Source organism: Pseudochaenichthys georgianus, chromosome 24, assembly GCF_902827115.2.
Source record: "Pseudochaenichthys georgianus chromosome 24, fPseGeo1.2, whole genome shotgun sequence".
Lineage (NCBI taxonomy): Eukaryota > Metazoa > Chordata > Actinopteri > Perciformes > Channichthyidae > Pseudochaenichthys > Pseudochaenichthys georgianus.
Window position 1 is genome coordinate 4,733,456 of NC_047526.1, and position 27,041 is coordinate 4,760,496.

The 27,041-nt window shown below is 43.7% G+C and overlaps 1 protein-coding gene across 1 annotated transcript in view; it reads right to left on the reverse strand.

Annotated features, from left to right (window-relative positions):
* ube2j1 (ubiquitin-conjugating enzyme E2, J1) overlaps positions 1 to 26,677 on the reverse strand; it is a 75,389-nt gene extending 48,712 nt beyond the window's left edge. Inside the window, exons 1-2 of the mRNA XM_034076537.2 lie at positions 26,303 to 26,677; positions 1,907 to 1,980 (exon numbers count right to left, since the gene is read on the reverse strand). Of these exons, the coding sequence (XP_033932428.1) occupies positions 1,907 to 1,980; positions 26,303 to 26,333 (105 nt within the window). The 5' untranslated portion in view covers positions 26,334 to 26,677. The remainder of the gene's footprint in view (positions 1 to 1,906; positions 1,981 to 26,302) is intronic.
* Between the last annotated feature and the right edge of the window lie 364 nt (positions 26,678 to 27,041).

Here is a 27,041-nt window from a genome sequence, read left to right on the forward strand (position 1 = left end):
TGAATGCTGAGCTGACATCCACAAACAGCATTCTGATGTAGGTGTTGTTATCTTCCAGATGTGTGAGCGCTGAATGGAGGACAGCGGAGGCAGCATCCTCTGTCGATCTGTTTGTTCTGTGTGAAAACTGGCTGGCAGGGATGTTGTTTTTGATGTGCTGGAGAAGCAGTTTCTGAAAGCACTTTGAGAAACACATCACTATGGCGATGAGAGCTGTAGTTGTTTTGATGACACTTGGGTTACAGGGACGATAGTGCCTGTCCGGAAGCAAGTGGGATCTTCAGTGAAATATGTGGGAAATGTCTGAGAGGAGATCAGTAAGCTGGTTGGCACAGGTTATTAGTACACGACGGGTGATGGGGTGGCTGATGTGCAAATCAGATCAGCTCACATCCGCTGTTGATCCCGACAGTGGCCGGTACTCTGGAGGAGGGACAGACTTGTTTGCTGCCTCTTCGTTAAGGAGATCAAATTGAGCATAAAAAGTGCTAAGCTCATCTGTGATATTTGTCTTTACACAGGATGGAGACACTGCTGCATTGCACCATGTGATATTTGGTGATTCAAAGGAAAAAATTATTTGAATCTAAACGGTTCCAGCAAGTCCTCCAACTCATACGACCAGATGGGTCGATTGTTCAAGCCCTTATTACGACCAAATATGTCGTTTGTTCAAGCGGTTAATACGACCTATAATTACGTTTTAAGTTTTCGCCCTCTAGTGCTCCCGTTGAATGCCAACGTTACAGATGGTCGTTTATTCACAAATAACCCTCTCTGTAAAATCCTAAATTGTAGGATAGTCTTGCCATTAAAACGCTTTTTGATTAGATTTCTAGCGAGAAGTGTATATTGTACTTTTAGAATCCACGTCCAGTCGATGTGTAGGATCTATAGTTTGATAGATATTGCGAAGATGATTTGAGGTCTGCGCGGCAGCCTCCATGTAAAGTTACGGGTTGAAAACAGTATTTCCGGTCTCGACGTTTTCATAATAAAACCAATGATCAAATGATTTCACAGTGATATCTGCACTACTCATCAACCAAAAAACATCAGTTTATCCTAGTTAATTATATGACATTTATTGGTTTAAATTGTGTACAATGCTTTTGTGTTTTTCCTATAGGTTTTTCTCTTTCGATTCTGAGAGACACCTTTCTTTTTTCAGAGGTTTTGATAAAACATCGATTGTTTTAGCCACAATGCATGTTGGGGGATGGTGTTTATGGGATATGAAATCGGAAAAACATTTTAAAAAATAAAATACTTTATTCCGAATGTTCTTGCTTTTCTCTTCGGAAGTCATCACACAACGGCATTGTAATACACGGTTCGGCTGCATTAAATATTACATATCTGCCGTAGATATTTATTTATAGAGCAAACTGTAGGAAATGCCGCCAAAACTGAATATGTGACGTGGATCATAAATAAATCAACATTGAAACAACATCTACCATTTCTTTTCACACAATAAGTCTCCTTGCAGTCTCAACACTAATTCGGCTGACTTTTGTATTTGATCCAATTGGTGTATAGGTTATATTTACACCGGTGCACAGACTGTTACAGGTCTATACAGGTTCATGGTACAATGCATAAGCTTCACATCGAGAGACTGAAACTGTATTTTCCTTTACCGTTCTGTTTTAATTTCACAATAAAGTTAATAGTCATATTATGTTTAATATTATTATGTTTTATTAACTACACCACTGTTTTTTTAACCCGCACCGCCTAGTGGTTAAAGCACGTTATTGAATTTTGTTGTTGAATAAGTTTTATTTGATGAAAACATTTAAATATTAAGAGTAGCCTACATACAAAATTGAGGGATCACACAACACCTTTGTACCACTGTACATTAAAGGAAGTACAGCACAGTGTCCTGCAGTAAACGTACCTCCAGTGGCTGGGCGTGGTAGTGCTCAGTGGGATCCCTCAGTTCAGCCGCCTCTTTCATTAGCCTCTTCACCGCTGGTGATTCAATGACACAAGAAAAAAGAGGTTAAAGCCTTCATGGCAGAACAGGGCTCACATCTTCTTCGTGTTAATTAATCACCCTAATGACTACAATAATAGGGCCATATGATTTGGGTGATGCACAAACATGGACAAAGTTGCAGAATTAGTTTAAAGAATATGTAATCAACTGTAAAACTCATATTGTGCTGATAGCCAAATTCTCAATGTATTTGTCCTAAACATTTTGAGTTTCCCCCATCATTATGATGACAAAATGTGATGCCAAACAGCGGTTCAATTGTTAAACATATCATTTAGAAAAGTCCAAAACATAGAATTTAGGAACAAAAATGAAATTTTGTAAAACAATAAGGGATTTGTTGTCCCAGGCTACATATATCAAAATATCCCCAACTGATGGCATAGGCAGTTAGCGGGCCAACATTCTTTTTTTTCAGATGCAGAGGGCTGCAAATGTGCTGCTCCGCTGGGTTACAGGACTTTAACACGGATGGACAGCTGAGAAGAGCCTGCAGAGGGACAGGGCTCCTTGTACTGGCATGTCTCTGCCAAACATCACGCTGACTGTCACACTCATTCAGACAGCTGGAGTAAAAGGCTCCTTCAAATATGCAATCAAAAATAATCTTAGCTTACCCCCAGCTAAAAACTTCCATTAAACGCTTTGTTTAGTGCTGGCTTACTGCATGATTAAATCATACCCGTTTTGTTAAATCGAGTATAATGTTTTTTGATCATTGTATAACATCACCACCATTTTGGAAGATATTGACAAAAATCTGAGCAGGACACACTGTAGTCAAACATGTCTTCATAGTTGCTTTGTGAAGATGAGCAGATGACAGCAGGAGGCCTGATCCTGCTGCATGTCAAATAAATACAAAACAAACGTGCCTTCAACCATGGTTGAACTTGTAACTCATGGCAGGGAGGGAGTAAACAAGTGGGTTTGAGGGGTCAATCTCTACCCATGGCAGCATGTTGTTAGTTTGTGTGCAGACGCAAAATGAGGTGGCAGAGAAACATCTGCTGGCATTAACCCTTGTGTCATGAGGACCAAGCCAACAACACACTCAGGCCTGCTGTGTTAATCTGAATACAGACAACCTCATCACTCTGGGAAGGGTGCTTACACAAGTCCAGCTGATCATGGTGGAGAGGACACTTGTGAGGGGAGGGGGGTGTAATCACTGTCCTGGCACTAAAGGACACTATGATGCTCCTTGATGCAATGCTGACCATCAGGCTGCATGACAGTCCATACAGAGCAGAGCCTTCGGTTAAATATCCCATAATGCTTTAACACAAGGTCATGAGTCACGACTACAGGGCTGATGTCCCAGTCTCAGACTCAAGTTAACAAAGTGCTCATCGCAAGTTAAAGAGTTGTTGAGCTAACGGCGTTCCTCCTTATGGACTGCTCGAGCTCGAGCTATCAGCTAGGAGCCTGCGGCAAGAAGGAACAGGATGAGGCAGAACATTTGAAACTAATTGTCAAAAGGAAGTGGAACTAAGAAGTATTCACAAAGGCAAAATTGGTTTGGAATCCAATCGAGAGCGGACTGATATGTTGTCGAGCTTGAAATGGAGACTGTGAAATGAACACTGGAGAAGAAGATGAAGGGCTGCAGTAGTATTGGGTGGGAGGGCTAATAAAAAGGGATGAAGGCGAGGCGAGAGGATGTGCAGCTGCAGGGGGAGTGGAGCAGTGGAGCACAGAGATGGCCTGACACCATGCGGCTTTCAAAGCACGTGTTCTCTGATCCTGCCCCAGGACAGACACTCTTTAGAGAAGATGTGAAACATCCACAGTAATCTAACATCCGAGCCACAAGGAGCATGGGGGAATAGAGAGAGTGTGTGTGTGTGTGTGTGTGTGTGTGTGTGTGTGTGTGTGTGTGTGTGTGTGTGTGTGTGTGTGTGTGTGTGTGTGTGTGTGTGTGTGTGTGTGTGTGTGTGTGTGTGTGTGTGTAAAAATGATTTCCATGTATTTAAATTTAAAAAAAAAGTGCACATTTTTTTCATTTCATTTTGTTATCTTAAATGCAAAAAGTTGTTGGGGGGGGGGGGGGGGGGGGGGTTAGATGCATCATACATAATTCACATTCCTCAACGGCAATCTGTAGAGTTTTCTAAAAATGTTAACCTTAAACAGAAACCCAAAAATATGAAAAAGCTGTTTTCCCATGTGGTCCCGTACAAGAAATGAAATAACAGAATAAGATTAACTGTGCCGTGAACAGCTGAACATGCTGCTGCAGCAATCCACCGTGTGAGGTCCATCCATCAAACGAGGCAATATCATCAGAGTATCAGAGTTTTGATAATGTGCAATGCTTAGACTGTTCTATTTCGTATATGGCTTCGCCCTCTAAGGCTATCGCTATTGGGTAATCCCCCTGCGCAGCACTGAAACGCTTGTAGTCCACGCCCACCCGCAAGGTGGGCCCCACCCTCGGGCTTCCTTCCGGTATAAATAGGAAGGAGGTCCGGCAATCTGCTCCCTCTTTTCTTCAGCAGTTACTGAAGCACAATTGAGAATCATCATGAGCAACAACTGCGTCCCTGATTGTCCCTCATGTGGCTCTGGGTTCATAATGAGTTATGACCAGCAGAGATAAAAGCAGAATGCGAATCCTGCCTGGGGTCAGAGCACGCGTACGCGGCTCTAAACCAGCAGGTAGCATGCACACACTGCGCCCGTCTCCCCTCGGGCGTCAGGAAGCGGAGAGCGGACGCTGTTGCTGCTGTGGCCGAGGAGGACGATTGGCCTGTCCAGGCTTACGAGCCCGTGGACGGGGCCTCGTGTCCCTGGGGCCGAGTGCCGGGCAGGAGTCCGAAGAAAAGCAACTCCTGGCCCGCCTCCCTCCACGGTTCACCGTGCGGTTCTCCCCTTCCTTCCTCTCCCCCTCTCCGTCACCACAGCGCGGCGGCGAATAACATCGCGCTGCTCTCCAACTCGTTGGTGACACTGGTAGAGCGGTCCACCACCGATGCAGAGGAAATCAGCAAGGCGGCCAGCACAGCGCTCATTCTGTGCGCGTCCGTCGCTGTCTTCCAGGCGAGGATTTCCGCGTGGGTGACACAGATCCAGCGCCACCTCTGGCTGAAGCAGGCGTCTGTTACGGAGACGGCCAGAAAAGTGCTACTGGACGCTCCAATCAGCCCGGACGGGCTGTTCGAACCCCAGTTCCACGACATGGTGGAGTCCATGAACACGGCCACGGAACAGGCGGACGGCATTCGCCAGCATGTACAGCTGGCTCCAGCCGGCTGAGCTGCCACAGCGGCACCAACGTCCGCAGCAGCCGCGGCGTACACGCCGGCCACAGGAGGCCGCAAGGGGAGAGACACAGACAGCAACCGCCTCTGCGTCAGACTCGCCCTTCGGCGGCTGCAGGGGCTCCGTCCCACGTCTCCGCTCCCCCACCACCCCAGAGACAGGGTCTCCTGGCGGCGAGTCAAAGGGGAGTGAGGCTCCCCCGCTCCTGGTCTGCTCCGCGAGAGCCTCCGAGGAAGCAGAGCCGGTAATTAAGCCGGCTGCCACTAATCTGTTGATTAAGTAGACAGCAGGGCTCCCTGCAGAAGCCTGCTGGTTTTAACCTCGGTTAATAACCTGCAGAGCTCGCGGCATTCTTCTGTCCGAGATACGCCTCCTACACACGGTCATAATAAACCCACGAGCGCCGTTATAACGCCTCATGTGGGCAGCACTGCACACACCTCCATCCATCCCCTGGGCGTGTACGCGCCTCATGATGAGAGTCGGAGTGAAATGCAGCATGTGGAAACTCCCTCGCAGCCCTTTTGCTTCACGGGCAGCAGCGGCAATGGCGTGGCTCGTCACCATGACGACCATTACGGCACATCACAGAGAAGCCTCTCCCCCCAGCAGTTCCATGGGATACAAGAAACACTCCTGTCATCCCAGGAACAGTGTCTTGCACGGTTTTTACTCCCGCTATTTTTCTAAATCTCGGAAAAGAATGGGGGAGTCGCCCTGTTGCTGTACAATCAAACATGTGTTGATTTGCACAGACAACACGCCACGGCTATGGAAGCAGCCTACCTCAATCGCCAGGGAGGAGTACGATCTGCGCAGCTTCTGAACTGCTGCAGGAAGATAGACGAACTAACATATCTGTTAACCGCCTTTGCTTTCTCACTGTCTCCGTCCCCATAAAGTCCTCCGTCAACTCATAAAGCTGGCAATGTCCTTGATCTCATATTCTCAAGGAACTGCGCTACTTCTAACCTCTCTGTAAACCCGCTCCACACATCCGATCACTTCTTCATTTCATTCTCTCTACCCCTTTCCAAACATAACGAACTAATCTCTTCTCATCCTGCACCTGTCCGCCGTAACCTTCGTTCCCTCTCCCACTCTACCTTTGCCTCATCGGTGCTCTCAGCCCTCCCTTCCTCTGACTCGTTCCAATTGCTGCCTCCCAACTCTGCTGCAGAAACTCTCCTCTCTACTCTCATCCTCTCTGGACTCTCTCTGTCCTCTCACATCTCGCCAGGCTCGTCAGTCCCCTCCTGCTCCCTGGCTAAATGATGCACTGCGTGCTAATAGAACCGTCCTTCGGGCAGCAGAGCGGAAACGGTGGAAATCCAAACACCATGACGACCTCCTAACCTATCAGGCTCTCCTCTTTCTCTGCTTCGATCTCTCAGGCAAAAAGCCCTTTCTTTCAAGATAAGATCCAATCTTCCTATTCCAATCCCAAAAAACTATTTTCCATCTTCTCCTCCCTCCTGGACCCTCCTGGACCCCCCCAAAGCCCCTTCCCCCTCCTCCCTTCTGTCAAGCGACTTTGTTAACCACTTTGAAAAAAAGGTTGATGATATTCGCTCTTCTTTTTCTGACTCACCTTTACTCACCGCTGAGTCACCAGACCCTCCTTTCACCCACACACTGACCTCCTTTTCCCCTCTCTCTCCAAGTGAGGTTCTTACCCTCATTACCTCTGCCCGCCCTACCACCTGTCCTCTGGACCCTATCCCTTCAAACCTCCTTCAGACTATCGCTCCTGATATTCTACCGTTTCTCACCCATTTCATCAACACTTCTCTAACTTCTGGGCACTTTCCAAACAGTCTCAAGGAGGCAAGAGTAAACCCTCTCCTAAAGAAACCCACTCTCAACCCGTCAGATGTTATAAACTACAGGCCTGTCTCTCTCCACCCGTTCCTGTCTAAAACACTTGAACGCGCTGTCTTTAGACAACTCTCCTGCTATCTCCATCAGAACAACCTTCTGGATCCGCACCAGTCTGGTTTCAAGGCAGGTCACTCTACAAAAACTGCCCTCCTTGCTGTCACTGAGGAACTGCACACTGCTAAAGCAGCCTCCCTCTCCTCTGTCATCATCCTTTTGGACCTGTCTGCTGCATTCGACACGGTGAATCATCAGATCTTCCTTCGCACTCTCCAAGAACTTGGAGTTTCAGCTCCTGCACTTTCCCTCCTCACCTCATACCTCAAAGACCGCAGGGTTACTTGGAGAGGGTCCGAGTCCGACCCTTGTCAATTAACTACAGGGGTCCCTCAGGGCTCTGTTCTTGGTCCCCTCCTCTTTTCCTTGTACACAAACTCGCTCGTATCAGTCATTAGCACGCATGGTTTTTCATACCACTGCTACGCTGACGACACCCAATTAATGATGTCCTTTCCCCGCTCAGAGACCCAGGTCGTCGCACGCATCTCTGCTTGTCTAGCTGACATCTCTCAGTGGATGTCTGTTCATCACCTCAAGCTCAACCTTGACAAGACTGCACTGCTTTTCCTTCCGGGAAAAGATTGTCCCACTCTTGACCTGACAATCAACATCGGCACCTCTGTTGTTTCCCCGACTCAGACTGCAAGGAATCTGGGTGTGACCCTAGATAACAACCTGTCCTTCACTGCAAACATCGCTGCTACAACCCGCTGCTGCAGATACACGCTCTACAACATCAGGAAGACGTTCCCAGCTGACCCAGAAAGCGACGCAGGTTCTGGTCCAGGCTCTCATCATCTCACGCCTAGACTACTGCAACTCCCTCCTGGCTGGTCTACCTGCATGTGCCATCCGACCTCTGCAGCTCATCCAGAATGCAGCGGCTCGCCTGGTCTTCAACCTTTCTAAATTCTCCCACACCACGCCGCTCCTCCGCTCCCTCCACTGGCTTCCGGTAACTGCTAGAATCCACTTCAACACACTGGTACTTGCGTACCATGCTGCGAATGGATCTGGCCCTTCCTACATCCAGGACATGGTTAAACCGTACACCCCAGCACATGCACTCCGCTCTGCATCAACCAAACGGCTCGCTGCACCCTCGCTGCGAAGGGGACTCAAGTTCCCATCAGCAAAAACACGTGGGTTTGCTATCCTGGCTCCAAAATGGTGGAATGAGCTCCCCATTGACATCAGGACAGCAGATAGCTTACACACCTTCCGGCGCAGACTGAAAACTCATCTCTTTCGACTCCACTTCGAGCGATAGAACTATTAACAAAGCACTTATATACTAATAAAGGACTGGCTTATCTAAAGCCAGTTGAGTAGCACTTGAAATGTTTTTGCTCTATGAAGCCTGATGTACTTATATGATTCTGTTTTCTTCAAGTTTGTATTTTGTTGGTCGAACGCACTTATTGTAAGTCGCTTTGGATAAAAGCGTCAGCTAAATGCAATGTAATGTAATGTAATGTAATGTGTCACGCGCACTGGCGCCTCAGTGGGAATTGGCTTTGGTGTTACGCGCACGAAAGCAAAGCCCCATTTGAACCTGATCAGGTTCCCCTTAAACTGTATTCAGCCAAAGTAGTACTTTTGGCTCTAACAGCAGCGAGAAGGGTGAGTGATTTGTCTGCTCTCTCTGTGGCTCCGTCAGCTCTCCGGATCCAAGGAGATGGCAGTTCAGCTGTGTTACGCCCTAACCCGGCTTCATGCCTAAGGTCATCACAACTCTTTTAGGTCAAGAGTGATCACCCTGGCTGGCTTATTCCCCCCTCCTTACAGGTCGGAGGAAGAAACAACGTCTCATCTCCTCTGTCCTGTGCGCGCGCTGTCTTGCTATGTGGCGCGCACGGCGGCCTGGCGCCATTCTCAGCGCCTGTTTGTGCACTATAGAGAGCGCTCGATCGGGCAGCCTCTGTCTGCACAACGGCTGTCACACTGGCTGTGTCACAGGCATATGTCTCCTCTGGGGTGGAGCCCCCGGAGAACATCAATGCGCACTCCACCAGAGGAATTTCCTCCTGCACGGCTTTGCACGGAGGAATGTCAGTGGAAGATATTTGCACTGCTGCATCTTGGTCTTCCCCTGTTCATTTATTCATTTTTATTTGTCTCCCATTCCTCTCTGACACACCCTGTACTGGGTGTCCTGTCGGAGTGAGTGACGTCAGGGAGCCAGCTGTGCGCCTCTCTCCTGCCTCTCGGCACGCGGAGAGCGGCCCTTTTCCCTCTTATAGGAAGGATGTTCCTTTTTCCTCTGACACACTTTGTACGGAGTGTCTGGTCAGAGTGAGTGATGTCAGGGATCCAGCTGGGCGCTCTCCTACCTGTCTGACATGCAGAGAGCAGCTGTTCCCCCTCTATGATCGCAGGATAAGGTGGGACCTTCGTCTCTACTTTCTCACAGCGGCCGGTATGTATTGTTCCCAGCCTTCACCCCGTCGGGAAGATAGGCATGTTTTGCTATGTTCCAGGGACGGTGATGCGCCATTACGCATGGCACAACAGGCAGGGGGTGTTATTGAGCAGGTGTGTCTGTGGTTCTAGTGCCGGGCGGACCCAGTGGGGCGCAGACTACATCATGCTTCGCCCTTAACCCAATAGCAATAGCCTTAGAGGGCGAAGCCATATATGAAATAGAACTGGGGTTACCTAGTACTGTAACCCAGCTTCTATGAGTAAATGGCGCAGCCCTCTAAGAGCTGGGCCCCACTGGCTCTACGAATAGCTGAAGAAAAGTTATGTTGTATGGGAGCAGATTGCGGGGCCTCCTTCCTATTTATACCAGAAGGAAGCCCGAGGGTGGGGCCCACCTTGAGGGTGGGCGTGGACTACACGTTTTCAGTGCTGCGCGGGGGCGCAAGGGGATTAGCCAATAGCGATAGCCTTAGAGGGCTGCGCCATTTACTCATAGAAGCTGGGGTTACAGTAGGTAACCTCAGATCTTCTTCCCTATGTTGTCGAGAGTCGAGAGAGCAAAGTGTAAAGTTCTTGGATCAGTAGTTCTGTAGGAAACTGCGATAAAGCAGGTATGCATATAGCTACACTTTGGGTAGCTCCTTAGCAGAGCTTTAAAGGTGCCCATAGATATAGATGTATTAGATTTGTGTATCAAAGCTCATCCAAGCTGGGACATACAGCTATAATGGGGCTTTGAGTTTATTCAGGTTATAAAATCTTCATGGGAACTTTTGCACTCATGATACGTTGACTGTAGCGCTGCTTTCATAAACGTTGTGTGCATTGACTCACTTTGAGACCCATAGCAGCGGCACAAGCTCATCTAGAACGGCAACTGCTCTTAACATTTTATTTCCCAAATGCTAAGCTAGCCAAAGGCATGCAGTCTACTTTTTAATTATCAGAAAATACATACAACATCATCCTGAGTTGCATAAATGGATTGCATTTAAATAGTACTTTTCTAGACTTTGTGACCACTCAAAGCACTTTTACATATCATTGTTAAAGGGTCAGTGACGCCGAGATATCTGTTTCCACAAGTAGTTAATTTTATATTGTTGTATAAAAATAGTTAAATATTGTATTCGTAAATAGTGTAAATAATACTAAATAGGGTGATTTTTCTAATATTAAAGTGGTAAGATGTCATTCGGTAAAACGGTTCTGACTTAAAGTCAATGAAGACAATTGTTTGTAAAATCATGAGAATAATTAATTATATGATAATTAATCATGAACTATTCTATGCGGCATATTTTTTCAAGTCTCTTGATAAACATTTTAAAGTTTTGATAAGATGCACCTTTAAAAACATAAAAATGTTGTTCCGCAAAGAAACATTTTCCTGAATGTCATTCGGTAAAACAAAGATCAGAGGCCATTTTGAACTATAGTCACATGACTTTATTCAGGCCACATGTGATGATCACTCAGAGGATCCCTGAAGACCGCCCAAGTTGAAGGTAAGTTTTGCTCCTAAATTTGAGATAATTACACCTTTGTGTGTGGTACCATGTGTCACAGATTTGAGTGTCATTCGGTAAAACTTATAGATGAAATTTGAAGTTTATACAAATTGAGGTCAAGGTCATTGTTGCTAATAGGCGACCAAGCAACTGCCTGTTAGGAATGAATTTCTATGAAATTTGTCATTCAGCAAAACAGAATTTGTCATTCAGTAAAACTGTTTGTCTGAATGACATCTGTTATCCCGAATGACACAGTGGATTTAACTGATTTCTTTCTTTCTTTATTGATTGTTTTAACATGCTATAGAGTTTGTATAACTGAATTAATTTTATTATTTATTTTTATTTTGTATTATTATTAAAAAGAGAAGGGACAGGTATAACTGTGAAGTTGTATGAGAGCAGTATTGGCAGTAAACAGTATAGGATGCATTGTCTATAAGCCTGAATTTGTTTTCCATATCATCTACAGTACAGTACCACTACAAAGTGCATTTGGCAGTTAACTTGGCTTAAATCTTCATTACAAATAATAAACAAATGAATATATAATAAATAAATACATGACTAAATTAATTAATTAATAAATACTTGGTAGGTATAAACAAAGGACGCAAGCTGGACAGCATGATCATCCGTCCGTCACAGAACCGACAGCATCTCCTGCTGAAAAGAAGAGGGAACAGTGGAGGCCCAATCAGAGGAAAGAGGGAAAGAAAGAGGCAGGTGGAAGCTGTGATGAACCTCACACCTCTGTCTGAGGACTCTTTTGAGGAGCCTCCACAAGTTGCCCCTCCTGAACCATCCCAGCCATCTTCACCTCCTGGACCATCTCAACCATCTTCACCTCCTGGACCATCCCAGCCATCTTCACCTCCTGGACCATCTCAATCATCTTCACCTCCTGGACCATCCCAGTCATCTTCACCGCCTGGACCATCTCAGCCATCTTCACCTCCTGGACCATCCCAGCCATCTTCACCTCCTGGACCATCTCAACCATCTTCACCTCCTGGACCATCTCAGCCATCTTCACCTCCTGGACCATCCCAGCCATCTTCACCTCCTGGACCATCTCAACCATCTTCACCTCCTGGACCATCCCAGCCATCTTCACCTCCTGGACCATCCCAGCCATCTTCACCTCCTGGACCATCCCAGCCATCTTCACCTCCTGGACCATCTCAACCATCTTCACCTCCTGGACCATCTCAGCCATCTTCACCTCCTGGACCATCCCAGCCATCTTCACCTCCTGGACCATCTCAACCATCTTCACCTCCTGGACCATCCCAGCCATCTTCACCTCCTGGACCATCTCAGCCATCTTCACCTCCTGGACCATCTCAATCATCTTCACCTCCTGGACCATCTCAGCCATCTTCACCTCCTGGACCATCTCAGCCATCTTCACCTCCTGGACCATCCCAGCCATCTTCACCTCCTGGACCATCTCAATCATCTTCACCTCCTGGACCATCCCAGCCATCTTCACCTCCTGGACCATCTCAACCATCTTCACCTCCTGGACCATCCCAGCCATCTTCACCTCCTGGACCATCCCAGCCATCTTCACCTCCTGAACCATCTCAGCCATCTTCACCTCCTGGACCATCTCAGACATCTTCACCTCCTGGACCATCCCAGCCATCTTCACCTCCTGGACCATCTCAGCCATCTTCACCTCCTGGACCATCTCAGTCATCTTCACCTCCTGGACCATCCCAGACATCTTCACCTCCTGGACCATCTCAATCATCTTCACCTCCTGGGCCATCCCAGCCATCTTCACCTCCTGGACCATCTCAGACATCTTCACCTCCTGGACCATCTCAGCCATCTTCACCTCCTGGACCATCTCAGCCATCTTCACCTCCTGGACCATCTTAGTTATCTTCACCTCCTGGACCATCTCAGTCATCTTCCCCTCCTGGACCATCTCAGCCATCTTCACCTCCTGGACCATCTCAGTCATCTTCACCTCCTGGACCATCCCAGCCATCTTCTCCTCCTGGACCATCCCAGCCATCTTCACCTCCTGGACCATCCCAGCCATCTTCACCTCCTGGACCATCCCAGCCATCTTCACCTCCTGGACCATCCCAGCCATCTTCACCTCCTGGACCATCCCAGCCATCTTCACCTCCTGGACCATCCCAGCCATCTTCACCTCCTGGACCATCTCAACCATCTTCACCTCCCGGACCATCTCAGCCATCCTCACGTCCTGGACCATCTCAGCCATCCTCACTTCCTAGGCCATCTGTTTCGGCTCAGCCATCCTCACCTTGGGAGGGACCACTCTCAAATTGTGTGTAATTTGAAAAACAAAAAATGCATGTTCAGGCAGTGTGCAAAGTGTTGCTACTCCGACATTGAATCAGCCATCCCCCAAAACACTGAGCAGATTACATGGCACCAGTGTTGGGCAAGTTACTTCCAAAATGTAATATATTACTTATTACTCTCTTTTGAAAGTAATAAGTTACATTACAATATTACTGTATGTATGTGATGATTTCGATAGAGCAAGTCACATTTGGTTTAGGCACGAAACATACTACCAGTAGAAATACATTGCTTTTAAAATCGCTCTGTATCGAATCAATAGATTATATTTCGTGACTATAATACGAAATGCCGTGAGTGCTTCATCCGCTTCATCCTCTGAACACCACAGGATGGCGACTGACATAACATAGGTATGCTCCTCTGAAATGATTGTCCCCTGCAATTATTATTATCCCTCATCGAGTTCGCTATTCAGCTTGCTAACGTTAGTTTAAACAAACGTAACATGCAATGTTAGCCTAATCTAAAATGCTCTACTACGGCGTACCTTTCATGTGGCTCGTCAGCGCAGACTCTCGCATCGTTATTTTTGCAAACTTTGCAGGAGGCTACTCGTGGGCTTGATCCTCGTCTTAGCCATGGCTTGTATTTGTCTTCTGCTAGCCAACGCTCGTTGAAGCTGCAACCTCCTGGCACACAGTCATCTATCTCTCATCAGAATGCCCAGGTCACACGTAACACAAACACTTGCAGGTCACGCGCATAGCGCGGGAAGGCCGGAGCGGAGCTGTTTTATGTAAAAGCGAAGCAATTAAGCGCACTCCGACTTCTTTATTTTCTTTTAATCTAAAAAGCGAAGTAAAGCATTTACAATTTCAAGCACTTTATCCCAATTTCAAGCACCTTTCCCAAATTTCAAGCACTTTTCAAATCTTGAAAACACCTTGTACAATTTCAAGCATTTTCAAGGATTTCCAGCACCCGTACGAACTAGGGATGGGAACGATTAATCGAATATTCGAAATTATTCAGGTATTCGAATAATTATTCATGTATTCGAATATGAGTTATGAATATTTTGTTTTTGGGAGTGATGAGTGATGCCTAAGTTGATTACATATTATCAAATTGAATATTATCAAATTGAATAATTCAATGTATATATATATATATATACACGACAGTGCCATAGCTAAATGTGTTAGTTGACGTCTAAAGGTGCGTTTTGCTCCGCTCACCGGTCCCTCACAGCGGGCAGAGCTGCAGGTGCTGATCTCTCTCTCTCTCTCTCGCGTCCGGTTATACTTCACTCGTGTTTATGTCCAAATTCATCAGATCTAGCAAGTTCTAGCCAATGATATGGCTGCTGCCCCTCCTTACACGCAGATCACGCAGACTCAAACCTCATCTTATGCCCAAATGTGGCGCAAATGTGCTCCGCAGCCATTGCGAGGTTCATGAGCGTGCTCCCCCGCCCCCTGTCAACACTCGCAAAGTACATAGACATTTTGACTGGAGAGATTTAGTTTTGCCGGTATTCAACATATTTTACCAGTCATAGTCCGGTAGTTATTTACACTCTAAGAAGAGTCCTACACAACAGACATGGCGTCAAAAAGGAGTAATGTGTGGAAATATTTCGACCAGGTTAGTGAGTGCGGTGTAGAGGTCAAACTATGCCAAACATGCTATACCTTGCTATACCCGCAACCTCCGTTCCAGCTGAGAGGGTCTTCTCTACAGCTGGCCTGATTGTGAATCGCCTCCTCACATGAAAGTTGTAGGCCTATAGCTGTCAAACTGTGATCCCCAGTTCAATACATTTGACAAATTCGACTTGGTTTCTACACTTATTTGAACATGTATACTTGTGTCCAAAAATAAATAAAAAAATGTACCCAATTTTTTTTTTATAGCATATGTACATTTCGGTTAACCGTTTTTTGTGGGGTCGAATATTCGAATATACATTTGCTTTCAAATTCCCATCCCTAGTACGAACCCTGTAGTGTGTAATAATACTATGTGTGTCCTGGGAGTTTAGTAAATAGCACTGTGTTGCAAAGTTATGTAGACCTTTGCAAAACAATCCAGACTTTTTCAACTTGGCAAATTATCTCCCCCTGCATAAGGCTGGACGAAAAATAGATGAAGACCTTTGACCCATCTGTGCCTGCAGCAGCCGTGCGGCTTCTCACGGTCAAGATGTTTGTGTTTTTCCTTTAACAGCAGCCTACTGGTCCTACCAACAGCATCTACGCTTCCAACCAAAGCCAAGCTGCGCCTGACTGAGCAGAGCTGCTCACGGTCTGAATGTGTCTACAGGGCGAAATGTTTAAAACTCTTTCTACATGATAGTTGAAACCAAAGACTGAGCCAACTGTTGTGTTGCCTCATGTTGCTGCATCTTGGCCATATAGTCGCACTTCAACACATTGCAAAGATATCAGCCAACAATCACGTAATTTCTCGGCCTGGAGGAAGAAGTGGGAAGTGACTAAGTACATTTACTCAAGTACTGTACTTAAGCACACTTTGGAGATACTTGTACTTTAATTGAGTATTTTCCATTTTATGCTACTTTGTACTTCTATTCCACTACAGTTCAGACCAGACCAGAGGTGGTGTTAACCGAATATTTTCCGTCTATTACGGATTTCTTTTACCAATGACAGAACAATCTGAAAGCAGTCTGTCATTTTGACAGATTAGAACAAACTCGGAACAGCGCCAAAGTTTCCCTGCAGCGATGTTCCGGCACGAGCGTGCTCTTCCCCTGTTGACAGTTCACGAGCGTGCTCTTCCCCTGTTGACAGTTCACGAGCGTGCTCTTCCCCTGTTGACAGTTCACGAGCGTGCTCTCCACCCCACCCCCCTCCCCTACAAAAAGTAATGTACTTTAATTTGTATATAACGTTCATAACACAATTTAAAGTAATGCACACAATCATGAGTCAAGACCTGATGGGCTGCAATCCAGAGAGTCCATGTAGGGAGAAGGCCGGGTGGATAGGTACAAAAACACACGGTTTAACTAAGAACAACTCTGTTTGTGTCCTGTCGTCCTCTTTAAGATACGCCGTCATTCTGAACTTCTCATGGCATGTCGATGTCACCCTCTCCGTAAGTGCACCTCTTTCCCACACATACAATCTGTAGTACTCTGTCTTGTCTGTGGTCGTGTCAGTGTCTTATTTTCCGACCATGACAGTATCAGTTACGATTTATTTTTTCGCTGAGTGAGAAAGGTCAAATTATTTTTTACAGGACTATACCGGGCCAGGATTGATCATAGGACCAGGACGAAGTTCACTGAGGTTGCTCTTCTGTATGGATTGTATAAGGATAAAGTGTATGGTATATGCCTATGGCCAGAGGCGACACAAGTGTGATGTGTGGCTTAAGTTGTCCTGACAGTACACAGATTAGTGGTCTACTCAACAACTACCCAGCAGGCCTTGCCCAGAAGCACATTATGGCTGTGTGGAGGAGGACTAACTGTGCATGAAAGACAGACTATTTTAACTTTGGGAGCAAGTTTAAGCCAATTCCATCACCCTACTTCCCACCTCTATGTCTACATATTTTTACATTTGAATTCTACAAATGCAATACTAATACAGATACATTAGTCATACACTTTCAGCCTTTTTGGTCAGGGACCCAAATAATGGATTACGTCATTTTAACTGCAAACGTCGGAGTAGCTTTACATGTGTGTATAAATATAAACACACACAAAAATAACGAAATTCTCTACATACATACACATATATACACACGTATACACATACTGTATATATGTGTACATACACCCATTTCCAGGGCTAAAAGAAGATAAATGTCCATGTACAGATTACAATACAGTTTTGTTTCTCATCCTATTTTGAAATAAATTATTATGACTATTTTATTTACTTAGACATTTATATTTTTTTGGTAAACCAACAAAAAAAGGTATTTTTTTAATATATTTCTTGAAATGTTTGCTGCTTATCTAATCATGTGTTTTTCCTACCTAAAAATGTGTTAGCGGAATGTTTACTTTGTTTAGGGAAGTTCAGTTCAACATTCTAGAACATACTGGTGCTGAAGGTCAGAGAGAAACACACTTTTTAGCTGGGGCGATGAAGAGAAATGGCAAGACTGAGGGAGCTATAACTCAAAGCTATTCAGGTTAAAACCTCTTAAGCACTGGGGTCCCCCCAGGGGGGCCCCCCCCAATGTTTTTTTTCACGACTGACTCAGGGCATTTATATATATCTATATATATATAAACATCTATATTGATTTCTGACTTTTCTACATCCAACTCACAGGTTTATCATTACTTTGAGAACAAAGATTATTAATTTAACCCTTTTAGAAGGGAAGATAGAGTCATTTGTTCAGTGAATGTCATTTTCAGGCCTGAGACCTGAAAAACAGGCTCAGGGTTGAACAGGTTAAAAGAATCTCTCTATCTTCCAGGCAACCAGTAAGTCATGGTTTTCTACTTGGGGAATCCATCAGTGCCCTGCAGAGAGGAATTTAGGAGCCTTCAGAGGTGTGATAGGCTATCAGGGCTCGACAGACCCTTCAGAATGAGAGATGAATCACTTTTCAGTGCCTCATCCACCAGTGTATTCTGGGAGGGTTGTGGACAGCTCCAGCTTTGATGGCAGGGCCACGGGCAACTTAAACTAAGCCTGGGACTCCTCGGGTCATGGACAAGATGTGTCCAAATCTCAGAGAGCGACACCTGATCTCCCATGTCAAGCTATCAGTCCATCAGTCTGTCCACCCAGCCATGTAAAAAAGCCCTTTCATTCACTTATCATTAAGGACAATTTGGGCCAATTATAATGTCCATAGTATTCAGAATCAGAATTCCTTTATCAGTCCCACAGCGAGGACATTGACAGTGTTGCAGCAAAAGTGGCATGCAATAATAAAAAAGAACAGCAGACATTAGTAATAAAATAAAAATGAGATACAAATAAGTACACAACCATGGCTAAAAAATGAATAGCAGCAATTTAAGTACGACTAAGGGACATACATAGGAAGGTATTATGACCTTAAAAAATAAGTTTAGGGACATTTATAAAAATATTTATTTGTTTACATAGACATTATTGGAAATAAGTGTTCTGATCTAATCAGTAAAACATCATACAATACATGCAAAAGCAGAGCTGCATGAATGTGGACTTTTGACGGAGATCCAAATATTAAAACACAAAACAGTAATAAACATTTTGTGGTAGGGCTGCAGCTAATGAGATGTACAGTAAATCACAAAAACGATTTTGGCTTGCAACAATTAAGTGAACAGGATTGCCTGCGATATTCACGCTGTGAGCTTGTTCTGCTTAAGAAGACTCGGCTGCAGATCAGAAGTGTTGCCATGTTGTCACATTCATAACCAATTTTTGTATTATTAATTTGTTTACGAGAGAACACAATTGTTTACAAGAGCACGACATTGTCTATATCGCCATTTTTTTCTGAAAGTGCACCAGATTGATTTTAAAAGTTAAATACAGGAAGTATTTGATCATTTCATATATTTCTCAAAAATAATATTGCAATGTCAGTGTGTGTGCAATTAATCTGTCTGAAAAAATGCTACAACTTCTTAAGCCAATATATCATGTCTTGTCTGTTGATGAAAGTGACTGGTGTTAGCCCTGAAGTTAGCCAAAGCTCACTTTAGTGACAAGCCACTAATCAGCTTTGACAATTAAACAGACCTCTAGTAATAGAGGTCTGTTTTTATTCCTTTTAGAATACACTGTAATTATTTTAAATGTCTGGAGTAGCCCAGTAATAATTTGGGATGTTAAAAGGAAGAATGCAGACGTCGCAGAATCAGGTATGTCATATTTAATTTTCAACATAGGAATGAGTGGGTACTCATTGCTATCAATGTGGCACTAGCCTATTTTACCAGCATATGTATAGATGAGGAATTGTACTATCATATATCTTCTGATATTCTGACCTGACAACTTGTGTATGTATTAGGGGTGTAACGGTTCCAGAAGTCACGGTTCGGTTCGTACCTCGGTTTGGGGGTCACGGTTCGGTACGGGTTCGGTACAACAAGGAAAAGCAAAAAAAAGTCCCAAATGCATACTTTTTTTTTGCTGTTATTTATTTGTAACAGTAGTGCATGTTTTGGTATGAAAATAAGGAACTCTAACATTTGGAGCCATTAACTGTATTACACAGTTAAAAACAAACTACAAACAGTAACACACACACTCAGATGGCCATATTATTTATATGGCTGATGTCAAACAAAAAGGTTAAATAAACTGTAGCTACAACTAAAAAGAATGTCTTGAAAATATTAAAATAAATAATAAGAAAGTGTTTCAATCACAATCAATAAAAGGCTATACAGAACTGTATAACATCTTCTGATGTCAAAATATAAAATAAATACAATGATAAATATATAACAAAATAAAATCTGTACCTTTAGGAGCAATGTCTAACATGTGTAATTAACTTGTGAGTGTGTGAGGCCATTATACCTAAATAAAGGTACTCAAGCTTTACTCTATTTTCAAGTTTTTCTTCAGAAAGATGAGTTTGTCTACATTGTCAGTAGTGAGGGCAGATCTGTTGGCGGTAACTACGTCACCTGCCGTCGAGAAAACCCTCTCGCTGGGGACTGAGACTGACTCGGATGTGATTGAGCATGTTTGACGTGTTACCACTAGCATACCGCACAGCTGTCGAACAACGCCGACACACCGTCCTCATCCGATCCACAACTCGCACCCCATCATTGTTGAAGTCCACAGGAAACCCCAAATGTTCCCACACAGCTGATTTAAAAGAAGCAGGTGGGTCTTCTAGCTCCTGTGTGTTGTGTGAACTCGCCGTAGCAACTAACTTTTCTTCTTCTTCATGTATTGTGTTCGTTTTGTTGTGTTTTGTTCTTCATTTGTTATTTACGGGCGGCTGGCTTTTAGGCGCAATACCGCCACCTGGATTATATATAGTGTAATACTGCCCTGAGTGACAGACTTTTTTCGCACTCGTAAAAAAAAGGCGTATTCGCCGTGTGACTGCATGTGCCGAACCGTGACGTCCGAACCGTGACGAATACGGATACTAGGGATGGGTATCGTTTGAAATGTATCGATTCCGATTCCGGTTCTGCTTATCGATTCCGGTTCTTATCGATTCCCCATTTCGATTCCAAAATTGTAAAAGAAAGAGGTCAAACGTTTAGATAACAAAAATATCTTTATTCTTTTAAGCTTTAACTGAAATTGTTACAAATAAAAAATATACATGCAATATAAATGTATTGCACAATAGCTGTGCTTTATTTTAACTGAGCTATACCTGTGGCAAGCTATTAACAGGCATTACACTGTGCCTTGTCTTTTTCTTTTTTAGTGTAGTGGAGCCTCACTTTAGAGCGTTTACCGCGATCTATCTTTGGTGTTATGAAGTGACTGAGCTCGTGAACTGTCTACGGGAGGGCGGGGGGAGCCTCGCTGCGCTGAAACTGTGGACCTCTGTCGTCGCAACTTACATGATGCCGTTTAAAAAAAATAAGGGCGCTGCCGGCCGTCAGCGTACCGTGCCGGCCGTCAACAGCCCGCTAACGACCGGCCGTTCTGTGATTCTCCAGGTCCGCCCTGTATTCCACCGGGTCACCGCGGTACAGACGGACCCGCTGGAATACAGGGTCAACCGCGTTTAGGAACCGTTAAGCAGAACCGAAAAGGTGTATTTTGTACGGGTACGTACCCGGCATTTTCTTATCGGTTCTCATCTGGAACCAACTTTCAGTTCCCAACCCTAACCGTTACACCCCTAGTATGTATTCAATAAACCTGATACCCAGCATAAAAACAAAAAAATGCCAATGGTCAAGAGTGGTATGCTGCTGTTCAAAGTGACAGGTGTTTTTTCAAAGTATTGTGAATAATAAATAATGTGTCACACGTATGCCTGATAATGTTCAGCGAGGTTTGTATCATGTGTGATTGCGTAGCCAATTTTCGATCTCAGCAGGACGCTTTGGCTACAATGTTCTTCTCTTCGTCGTATTCGCCACAAACTGTTGTTGCTCATGTAGATCCCGCCCCCGCCTCTGACGTAAGCTTCTGACAAATGCGGCTCTCGGCATTTCAGGTCTCAGCACAGCATCCTCCTAACTCCACAGTCCCTGCCAGTGCTTGGACGCACTGTTACAGGCTCTCCAGTGCTCCATATCCAATGCCCATTTGTGGCTCTTCCTTCCGGTAACAGTAAGCAGAGATGACAAGGAAAAGCCCTTTCCCAAACAGGCCTCTGGCTTCAGTTGGGCTGGCAGATGTCCAGTCACTGGCCCAAGGCCTACGCATAATCATCTTACGTAACATGTATGTGTTTGCCACTGGTAATGAAGTTGTTCCAGAGGGGAGAGAGGGGACACATTGCATAATAACAGGCCAACTTTAAAGATGCGAAAGCGCAGAGCAGAGAAAATGGAGAAAAAAAGACTCCACGAAATTCTGAGCACCTTTTATTGCTCTTCTGTTGCTGCTTCTTTCACAACATTCGGCTAAAAGGTTAAGCCAGGAGAACAAAAGAGAGCTAACCCCGCTCTTTCCGTCAGCTCTTGAATTTAAAGAAAACAGTAATGTACGATAAGGTAGAGACAGGATGGGATATAGAAATATCATACACCATAGGGTGTATTAACTGAAGCATTCAAAATCAGAAATGTAATTCACAGCACTGTGGATGTGCTCATCATGGAACTGCACAGACAAATAAAGGGCCATCCTTGATTAAAAATAGAAACAGTTGGCAAATGCAAGGTTCCTTTAAAAGGGTGCAACATCAGTATACAATCATTTAGAAGATAAGAATAATGTTCCAGACTCCAGGCTGTTATCTCGGTCCGTATGGCTAAATGAACCTAATGGGTGCCAATAGCTTTGAGCAACCTTCAAGTTCCTACAGGAAGCTCTTTTGTCTTATTCCCCCAATTCAAATATCACATAGCCCTTTTTAAACTCCAAACAAATACCTAATTCAAAAGTAAGTAAAAATGTAATTATCATACCAGAATTGAGCTAGTTTAAAATTAAAATCATTAGATAATGTTATTTTTTCCAGTTAGATTAGCACTATGATACAGTAATTCTGAAACTCTGAATATTAAAAGGCCCCATGTCATGCTTTTCCGGTTATTACCCGTCCCCTTGTGTGTTATGAAGATTTGTATGCATGGAAACGGTCTGCAGAGTCACAAACCCTCAAAGTACACCCTGTAGCGAGTAAAACTCTAACACAGAAAAGTTGTGGGTGCTAGTGGAGCCTCGCAGATGAGGGTGCTGCAGCCCTCAGCATCCCCCCCTTCCCGCGTCCATTCGCGATGTCTCACTGTCTCGCAGACCCCACGCAGAAAGCAGGAAATGAACCTCGCTCTCACACTGTCCGCTCCCGCAACGTCCCGCCAACACGGCACCCAGACCCCACGCAGCATTCTCATCTTTACTGGTGTCATTTTCTGGTTGCTTACGCCATTGTAACACATAATCACTGATGTTCCGCTGCAACGGTGGTAGACCATAGTGGTAGACTCATCAGAACAGAGTGGGCGAGGGGGGGGCAGGAGCTCCAACAAGGTGTTTAGGACAGAGAGTGAATACACATACTATACAGAGATGCTGTATGAGAAACCAATGTGAGTTTGGAAAATTGCACAATATAAATATATTCTAGTGATCAGTAGAAATGGCCGTGACATGGGCCCTTTAAAACTGAGCAATAAAAACTTGACAACCAGGTTCCAACTCAATGGCTGTAAACCAACCAACTGTGACAGGATTACAGGATGTAGTTCTGCCACTGGTCCCCACCACCCTCAGTCACAGACCCAATAGATTTATGATTCATAAATCAAAAAAGTAGGGCAGACATGTGGAGATTATCCGGCTGAACAAAACGTGCATTGATCAAACGTTTTCCACAGATCTTATTTTTTACAATACTCCAAATTCCTATGGAGAAGTTCCATTGTTTTTTTGTCGAGAGAACCCTTGCGCAGCTTACTTCCTGGTCGGCCTACAAAATACGTCATCCCTGCACCACTCTATTAAACGCCATATTATGTTCCAAACCACATCAAGGATTATTTCTGAAACAGTATGGAGCTCAAATGCTTTCTCTCTCGTGGGTTTACCACGAGGTGAGTTTATTTTATTTCCTGCTTCTTTACACATACTCTCTCCAGTACAGCTTAGCTCTGGGTGTTAGCATGCTTACTAAGTAAACAAAGACCATATTACTTCCAAAACATGTTGCGCATTGTTTCTGATGCACACAGCTTGACATGTTCTTTATTCAGTGTTTACCGCTAGAACAGTGCCATTATATTTATTATATTTATAACAACTTTACTCGGGCCGTGGGCGAAACGTTGCCAGGAGTTCAATGTAAAGCCAGCCCACATTTTAGACGTCAAGACCGCAGCAAATCTGGATCAGCTCCGTTGTACCCCCGTTTTTATAGATGTGGGTAAGGAGGAAAAGAGAGAGGGTTGTATTTTCGGACACTTTGTGAGACTTCCTTCACACCGGGGAGACATATTTAAGTATATAAAGACATCAAAAAGTGCATTTTGCATAATAAATCAAGTTAACACTAACAATTTTCGAAAAAACAGAGAAAGCTTTCAGAACAAATATCCTGTTAGCTTGCACTCTACAAGTAAGATCCCTGCTGAAATCAGAATGATCCTGATGGACCGCACGGACAATAACCTCACTGTTTCATGACATTTTTTATTTTGTCCCTGGTGTCATCAATCTCTCTTTATTTGATTTTCCATCTAGCCGTTTCCACACCCCAGGATTGCCATGAGTACATGAGAACTGTAACAGATAGTGCTAGCAGCTTTGCAGTGTAGTCCTACCGTCTGATATAAAACACACACATATCAGGCCACATATTAGTGTCTCACTAAAGGTCAGATCACTATTTAACTGATTTATGCCAACTTGATTCATGATTTAATATAACAAATGTGTGCAGCCCTAATATTGTATTTTGTAATGTTTGTAATTATTTAAGTCTAACACAGAAAAAAACTAAATTACTTTGTATTGTGTTTGCCTTAAAAAGGTCAGTGAGGAATTGGTCCAAAGTGATTTACCATAAAACACAAACTCCAGTAAGATTAGCACTATAATACAGTCATTCTGAAACTCTGAACTGAGAACTGAAACTTGACAGCCAAGTTCCAACCCAATGGCTGTAAACAAACCATGTATGTATCTTTATACAGTATGGCCTGCATGTGTTTGCATAACACTCATGTGTCTGTCCGAAGAGCAAGACTGGTACACCTGTAGGGCAAACATTACGCTTACATGTTGACACAGTAAGTACGTGATGATATGTAGCATGAACTCAATGTTTTCTTTATGATACCATAACCTTTTGTTCTACATGTCTGCCATCATCAAAATGCTCACAAAACCCATCAAGTCTGGTAGATGAAAATAATTGGTTGTAAATTCGTAACAAACCTTTGAGACCATGAACTAAGATAAAACCACAATCTGAAACCATGTGTCTACAGGATGTAGTCTCGCTACCACATCCTGGTTATTGATCCTTAAGTGAATGTAGCTTAAAACTGTCCTCCGTTGTACTCTTCTCATACAACACTTTCCTATGATGATGCCAGTTCAGGCATTTGTCGAAGAATTTACCTACCTAATAAATTATTCTTTCTTTTGTGATTTGGAAATTCTGAAATGCTAAATGGGAACAACAAATAAACTTGTGTACAACAATGAAACAGGGAAACTTTTTGGCATACTCTGCTAGGAAACAATGAAAAGTAGTTAATTTTATAAGTGTTAACTATATGCCAAGTCTTTCAAACATACTAGTATAAATACATTATTTTAAAAAATCATGAAAATCCATTTGCATTGGCAGAAGTTAATAAAAATTGGTGGGTGGTGTTAATGACATATCTAGTATTAGGGCTGAACAATTAATCGATTTTAAATCGAAATCGCGATTTTAAATGATGCGATTTTTCTTAAGAAAAAGTACAACGGTGTTACCATCTAAATATACTTCAAGTACTCATTATGCAGATTGGTACATATCAGAATAATATATATGATATGTTGTATAATGATTGATCATGAAAGTGTTCTCAAAGCTGGTGAAGGTGCAGCTAGTCTGAATGGCTTTGTAGACTGCAGGGTAGCTGGTGGATTTACTCCAGGTGGAACTAAAGTCTGATTCAACACTTGATTATATTTCACATCATTCAACCACATCTGTAAAGTAACTAAAAGGTATTAAATACATGTAGTAGAGTAAGTAGTACACATAAGTCTGATTTGTAGTGGGGAAGAGTAACACAGCAGCAAATAATTGAATATATGTAAAGTCCCTGTAAAGTGTGCTGAGGTACAGTAATTTAGTAAATCTACTTAGTTACGTTACACCACTGCTATCGATGGGTGTGATAGAAAACCCTGGCGTTTTCTATTTTAAACTAAATACAATTAAACATTATTTTGTAAATGGCCATGAATGCAGCTAAAGTTGACGTGTCCTAACAAAGATATACGTGTACACAAAACAAGTAAAAAAAAGTATAACTTCACATTTGAAGAGAAAATAAACAATAAGAAGTACGGTCAATTATATTTAGTGGTCGGTTCGTGTCAGGGTGGCAATTTAGATTTCACTTAATGTGGTCACAGTTAGTAATGTAACGATATGTTAATTAATACATGTCAACAATCCACTATTGGGTTTCAACGTTGTCGGTCATGTTAGCAAACTATTAGCTACAAAACAGAACGGAAACATTTAAACGTGAGCTTACCTGGACTCTTCAGGTTATATTTATTCTCCATACTCGTAGATGTTGTTCACTGTTCAAAGATAAGGTGATGTTTATGTTGTTAACTCGCAAGCTAGCTCCCAGCTAACGCTACCTACTTATCGTTAGCTACACTTAGCAGCCAGGTTAGCTCCCTTCGGTCCTCAAAATAAGCAGGACAGCTGAAACTGGAGGTCGTCCACTCTCCCCGATGTTCCGATGTGTAGGTAGGATGGACGTTATTTGAATTCAGCCGTTGCGAGAATATTAAACATCTGTTTCCTAAGTTATCTTCTGTTTCGGGTTTAAAACAGCTTGTTAAATCCGTGTGACGTCATGTGTGGAAACGTAAACAGGAAGTGACTGACAACTACTGCTTTCGTCTTCTGTGCAGATGTGAGGCAGCGCATGCGTGTTATGGCAAGAACACTAAAAGCAATTTAAATTAACAGATATTCCTGCCTTCAAAATATGCCACATTTTATTGTACATGTATATTGATAATTTGTTTGTTTGCTGTAAATGGAAAGGTAGCACTAGCAAGCCCTTATTTCCTTGTTTTATGAATGAATTATATGGTTTTTACAGTCTCTTAAAAAAACACAGTCCTGGAAAATTGCCAAAAAGAATTATAAAAAGTGATATTTCTAAATTGTTATTATTTTAAGTAAGGTCCGACTCCTTAATGCGTCTTTAATGCTTTTGTGTCTTTTTTTTACTTGACATAAATAATGGTGTTTGC